Below are 5,000 nucleotides of genomic sequence, written 5' to 3'. Positions count from 1 at the left end.
CCAGAGCTGAAGGTCAGACGGTTGGTTCTGATCCAGCTCAGGAACACGGGTCAGGTGTTAGATTTAACCTTTGACACAGTTGATCACAGCATCCTTTTATCCAGACTTGAACATGTTGTTGGTCTTGAAGGCTCAGTTTTAATGTGGTTCAGGTCATATTTGGCTGACAGGTCTTTTTCTGTTTCTATGGGGGAATATTCTTCTTCATCTACTCCGATTTACTGTGGTGTACCTCAAGGTTCTATTTTAGGACCTATTCTTTTTTTGTTTGTACATGCTGCCATTGGGATCAATTTTTAAAAAGCACAAAATATCTTTCCATTTTTATGCTGATGACAAATGTCTGTGCCCCTCTGCAGCCTCTTTTAAATTGTCTCCAGGACGTCAGACTGGTTATCCCTGAACTGTCTGATTTTGAATGAAGACAAAACTGAAGTTATTTGATTTGGTAATTATCCTCCTCTTGATGGTTTACCTGGATTTCTTGGCCCACTTGCTCCCTGCTGCTCATCTGTGGTCAAGAATCTTGGAGTGCTTTTAAATTTGAGAAACAAATATCTTGGGTTGTTAAAACCAGGTTTTATCAGCTCCGTCTAATCGCCAAAGCAAAATCTTACCTTCCCCACAAAGACCTCGAAACTCTTCTCCATGCTTTTATTTCATCTAGACTGGACTGTTGTAACTCTTTATATGTTGATTTGGAACAATCATCTGTCCATCGCTTGCAGTTAGTCCAGAACGCTGCTGCGTGTCTTTTAACAGGTTCTAGAAGGAGGACCTCATCACTCATTCTTTTACTTATGTTTAAAGTTTTAAATGGTCGCACCCAGTTATTTATTGGCCCTTTTGCACTTTTATTCCCCAAAACAGAGAACTTAGATCTTCCAATCAGATGCTTTTAGTGCAGCCAAAGGCAAAACTAAAGCGTAGAGGGGAACAGGCTTCTACTGTGGTGGTCCTCAGGCTCTGGAACAACTTGCCTCTCTGATCAAACACGTTGGGTCCAAACAGAAACCGGGTCAGAACAGAATGGATCTTGTGCTGAACAGCTGAATGTCTGAGGAGTTCTGGTCTTGGTTCTGTTCTGCAGGTAGAACAGGAGAGATTCTGCGGAGAGAACACTACGACATGTACAGCGGCAGTAAGTCCACCTCTGGTTCTGGTTCTGGTTCTGGTTCTGGTTCTGGTTCATGTTTGAGCAGGAGGTCCGAGTGACGTCTTTTTGTTGCAGGTGTAGACGGTTTAGTTGAGTTCCTGAAGAACATTGATATGGGTTCTGTGGTTCTGATGGCGACCTACGACGACCCAGCAACAAAGTAAAACATGTTTCACCAGTTCTGGTTCTGGTTCTGGTTCTTAGAATCAGATGAATTTTATTTGTCTTTAATGCTTTGTAACTTCTTCAGACTGAGCAGAACTGTAACAGAACCAGGAGTGACTGAAGGGTTCTGTGTGTTGGATCAGGTTAAATGATGAGGCCCGACAGCTGATCTCTGAGCTGGGAAGTTCTGCCATCAAGACTCTGGGCTTCAGAGACAACTGGCTGTTTGTTGGAGGGAAAGGAGTGTCTGTGAAGAACAGCTTTGAGAAGGTGGAGACATGCTTTATCTGGGGTTTAAACCATCAACTTTATGTTCCTACTGCTAATGCTAATTATACTACTGCTAATGCTAATTATACCACTGCTAATGCTAGTTCTACTAATGCTAATGCTAGTTCTACTACTGCTAATGCTAATTATACTACTGCTAATGCTAGTTCTACTACTGCTAATGCTAATTATACTACTGCTAATGCTAATTATACTACTGCTAATGCTAGTTCTACTAATGCTAATACTAGTTCTAGTACTGCTAATGCTAATTATACTACTGCTAATGTTAATTATACTACTGCTAATGCTAATTATACTAATGCTAATGCTAATTATACTACTGCTAATGCTAATTATACTACTGCTAATGGTAATTATACTACTGCTAATGCTAGTTCTACTAATGCTAATGCTAATTATACTACTGCTAATGCTAATTATACTACTGCTAATGCTATTTCTACTACTGCTAATGCTAACTAATTATACTACTGCTAATGCTAACTCTTCTACTGCTAATGCTAACTAATTATACTACTGCTAATGTTAACTCTAGTACTGCTAATGCTAATTTTACCTTTAACTACCTTTTTTGCTTGATTTAAGTTTTATCTAGCCTAATAGCAGCTTAATAAATTTGCCTGGTTTAGCATTTAACTAGCTTTCAGCTACCTTTAGCTAACATTCTCTTATATTTAGCTATCAGTTTACTTTTCTAGTTTGTGGAATGCTACCTTTAGGTTTTGATAACCTTTTGCTGTTTAGCTAGCATTTAGCTACTTGAAGCTGACTCCATGTGTTTGTCTCAGCACCTGAAGAACGACCAGTCCAATAATAAATATAAGGACTGGCCCGAGCTGATCCAGCTGGACGGCTGCATCCCAAAGTACATGGAGTGAGGTCCGGCTTGGTCCTGCAGAACTGTAGACCGAACCAGACCTGGTCCAGAACCGAGGAACCTGCAGTGAAAACCTGCGTTTACTGGAGCCTGACTCAGTCGGGTCAGGGTCTGATGATAAAGCTTCAGGGTTTGGATCTTCAGAACCTCAGCAGATCTGACGGGAGGACTCGGAGCTCCACCACCGAAGAAGAAAACCTCTCAGCTTCTGTCCAGTTTTTAAATCACATCAGTAAAAAACTCTCATTTTTATCTTTTATTGAAGAATTTTAAAGTTTTCTTTCTGCTCGCGGCTGCAGGTTTTTATATTTCATTTTTCTCAGGATCTCAGTTTAATGTTCGCATCGATTCACTTTACCTCACTGCAGTGGATTTAATGTTATATTTATTTATTAAAGTTTAATAAAAGTCAACATTGAAGTCTTAGTTTACATCAAATCTGTTTCTCTTTTCATAAATAATCTGACAAACGTCTTGTTTTTCAGACTCTACACTGTTTATTTCTGGTCAAGGTTGGTTTTTTAATCAGAAATAAAACATGTAAATAAGGAAGAGATGGACAGCTGTGGGGTTTCCAGGGTCACAGATCAGATCAAACATAACCGGATGAAGTGAATTAGTTTTCAGTGACTGATCAAACATCCTGCAGTCTGTTAAACAGTCCTGTTGCAGCTCAGCAGGATGTTCCAGATAATTCAGCCTTTTGTTTCCTCTTCACACATCAGCGCTGCGTCTCAGGCAAATATTGATTTATTGTTTTATTATTTATCCAGGATAATCCCATTCAGACGTCAGATCTCTTATTCAAGGCCAGTCTTATTCTCGTACAAGTTTAATCTGTTTAAATTATCTGTAAAACTGATTTTAAAGTCCATCCATGCAGGAAATCAGCTGTTTGTTTGAAGAACTTTGTTTCCCAAACAAAAAACATTCAAATGATCAAAACGGTTCAGTAAAAACAGAAACAGGAAAACTTCAGTTCTGCTGATTTTCTGTGTGAAGCTCAGAAAAAACTAAATCAGCCTCTTCATCCTGCAGCTTCACCCTCCTCTTCCTCAGAGTTCAGTGACGTCACTGAGGACTGACCTGAGACCAGGTTAGAACTGGTCCTGGTTAGAACTGGTCCTGGTTAGAACTGGTCCTGGTTAGTTCAGCAGCTTCCACAGAGTTCAGACAGAAAACTGAACTTTATCTTTAATCATGAGTTTCACTCTGAGGAAACTGATCAGGTCCAGGTCAAAGACCAGGACCAGAACCTCAGAGACTTCCGGTCAGGTCCATGACCTCAGTGACTTGAACCCGTCCTCCCTCCATCAGGGTCTCGTGCAACTGCGGGTGGTCCAACTTGACCCACAGCCGCTGTTTCAGCTCCTGAACCTGACAGACGTAATCCTGCAGATGAAACATCAAACTGTGACTTCAGCTGCTGCAGAACCAGAACCAGCTGGTCCGGGTCAGAAACCTGAAAATTAAACCTTCACTTCTTTTATTGCTTGTTGGGAAAAACCAGATAAAATCTCACAGGGGGTTTGCAGGACTTCAGGTCAGCGAGGACAGACGGGTTCAGAACCGAGTTGTAGATGTCTCTGTACCGGTCCACTGTCAGACCGTGGATCAGAGGACAACAGGGGACAGAACCGTCCTGTCTCCCTTCTGTCCTCTTGTCTTTCTCCTGATGAAAACAGAAACATAATTTCATCTTGTTAATGTCAATAAAAAAAAGACCTGAAAGTGTCTCTGCAGGGTGTGGACCTGCAGGGTGTGGACCTGCAGTGTGTGGACTCACCTGAACACCCACCTGAGCAGCAGAGGGTTCAGACTGCAGGACATCAAACATTTAAATCCGTGGAGAAAAGAAACAAAATGAGTGAGACTACACTTGTTACTCTGGTCAAACTGAACAAAAAGGTTTAATTACTTTAATTAAAAAACAAAAACACAAAGTTCTAAAAAAACCTCCATGGTTACAAAACAAACAGAGTAAATATTAATCAGACAAACTGTTTTAAATCTTTATTTTCATTCAAACTAAAGCATCAAATATTTAAAAAAGTGTTCAGAAGCTGAATTGAATCAGAGCTGAAGTCTGAAGCTCCACCAGCAGGAGGCGCCACGACACAAATCAAACACACTGCATGTGATCAAACAGCCAACATGTTGGATCAAAGCTGAGATTTTAATTCATCATTAATCATTTACTGATTTCTAATAAACAACAGGAGGTTTAAAGTTATTAAATTATTCTTTCTGCTGCTGAATTTGTTCCACATTCTGTCCCAGCTGTTTCAGGTCTGTTCAGGTCTCAGTGGGGGGGTCACGTGACCCACTCAGGTAAAACCTGGTGATTAGATTTTCCTTCCGGGTCCCAGAGGACCTGAAGCCTCCACCTGCCGGGCTGCGGAGGCTCCTCCCCGGCTCTCCGGTAGAGACACGGAGCTCCCACCGGACACACACACACACACACACACACACACACACACACACACACACACACACACACACACACAC

The 5,000-nt window shown here is 41.2% G+C and overlaps 2 protein-coding genes across 2 annotated transcripts in view; both read left to right on the top strand.

Moving 5' to 3' along the window:
- LOC106531029 (protein FAM3C) overlaps positions 1-2,930 on the top strand; it is a 7,395-nt gene extending 4,465 nt beyond the window's left edge. The window contains exons 7-10 of the mRNA XM_014026787.1: positions 1,091-1,141; positions 1,232-1,316; positions 1,465-1,591; positions 2,404-2,930. Of these exons, the coding sequence (XP_013882241.1) occupies positions 1,091-1,141; positions 1,232-1,316; positions 1,465-1,591; positions 2,404-2,493 (353 nt within the window). The 3' untranslated portion in view covers positions 2,494-2,930. The remainder of the gene's footprint in view (positions 1-1,090; positions 1,142-1,231; positions 1,317-1,464; positions 1,592-2,403) is intronic.
- Positions 2,931-4,887: 1,957 nt separating this feature from the next.
- The window catches only part of si:ch211-269c21.2 (carbohydrate sulfotransferase 8), a 9,469-nt gene continuing 9,356 nt past the window's right edge, over positions 4,888-5,000 (top strand). The window contains exon 1 of the mRNA XM_014026786.1: positions 4,888-4,914. The gene's annotated coding sequence lies outside the window, so the exon portion shown is untranslated. The remainder of the gene's footprint in view (positions 4,915-5,000) is intronic.

Source organism: Austrofundulus limnaeus, unplaced genomic scaffold, assembly GCF_001266775.1.
Source record: "Austrofundulus limnaeus strain Quisiro unplaced genomic scaffold, Austrofundulus_limnaeus-1.0 Scaffold588, whole genome shotgun sequence".
In the NCBI taxonomy this organism is placed as follows: Eukaryota; Metazoa; Chordata; class Actinopteri; order Cyprinodontiformes; family Rivulidae; genus Austrofundulus; species Austrofundulus limnaeus.
This window is presented reverse-complemented; position numbering and strand designations above follow the sequence as displayed.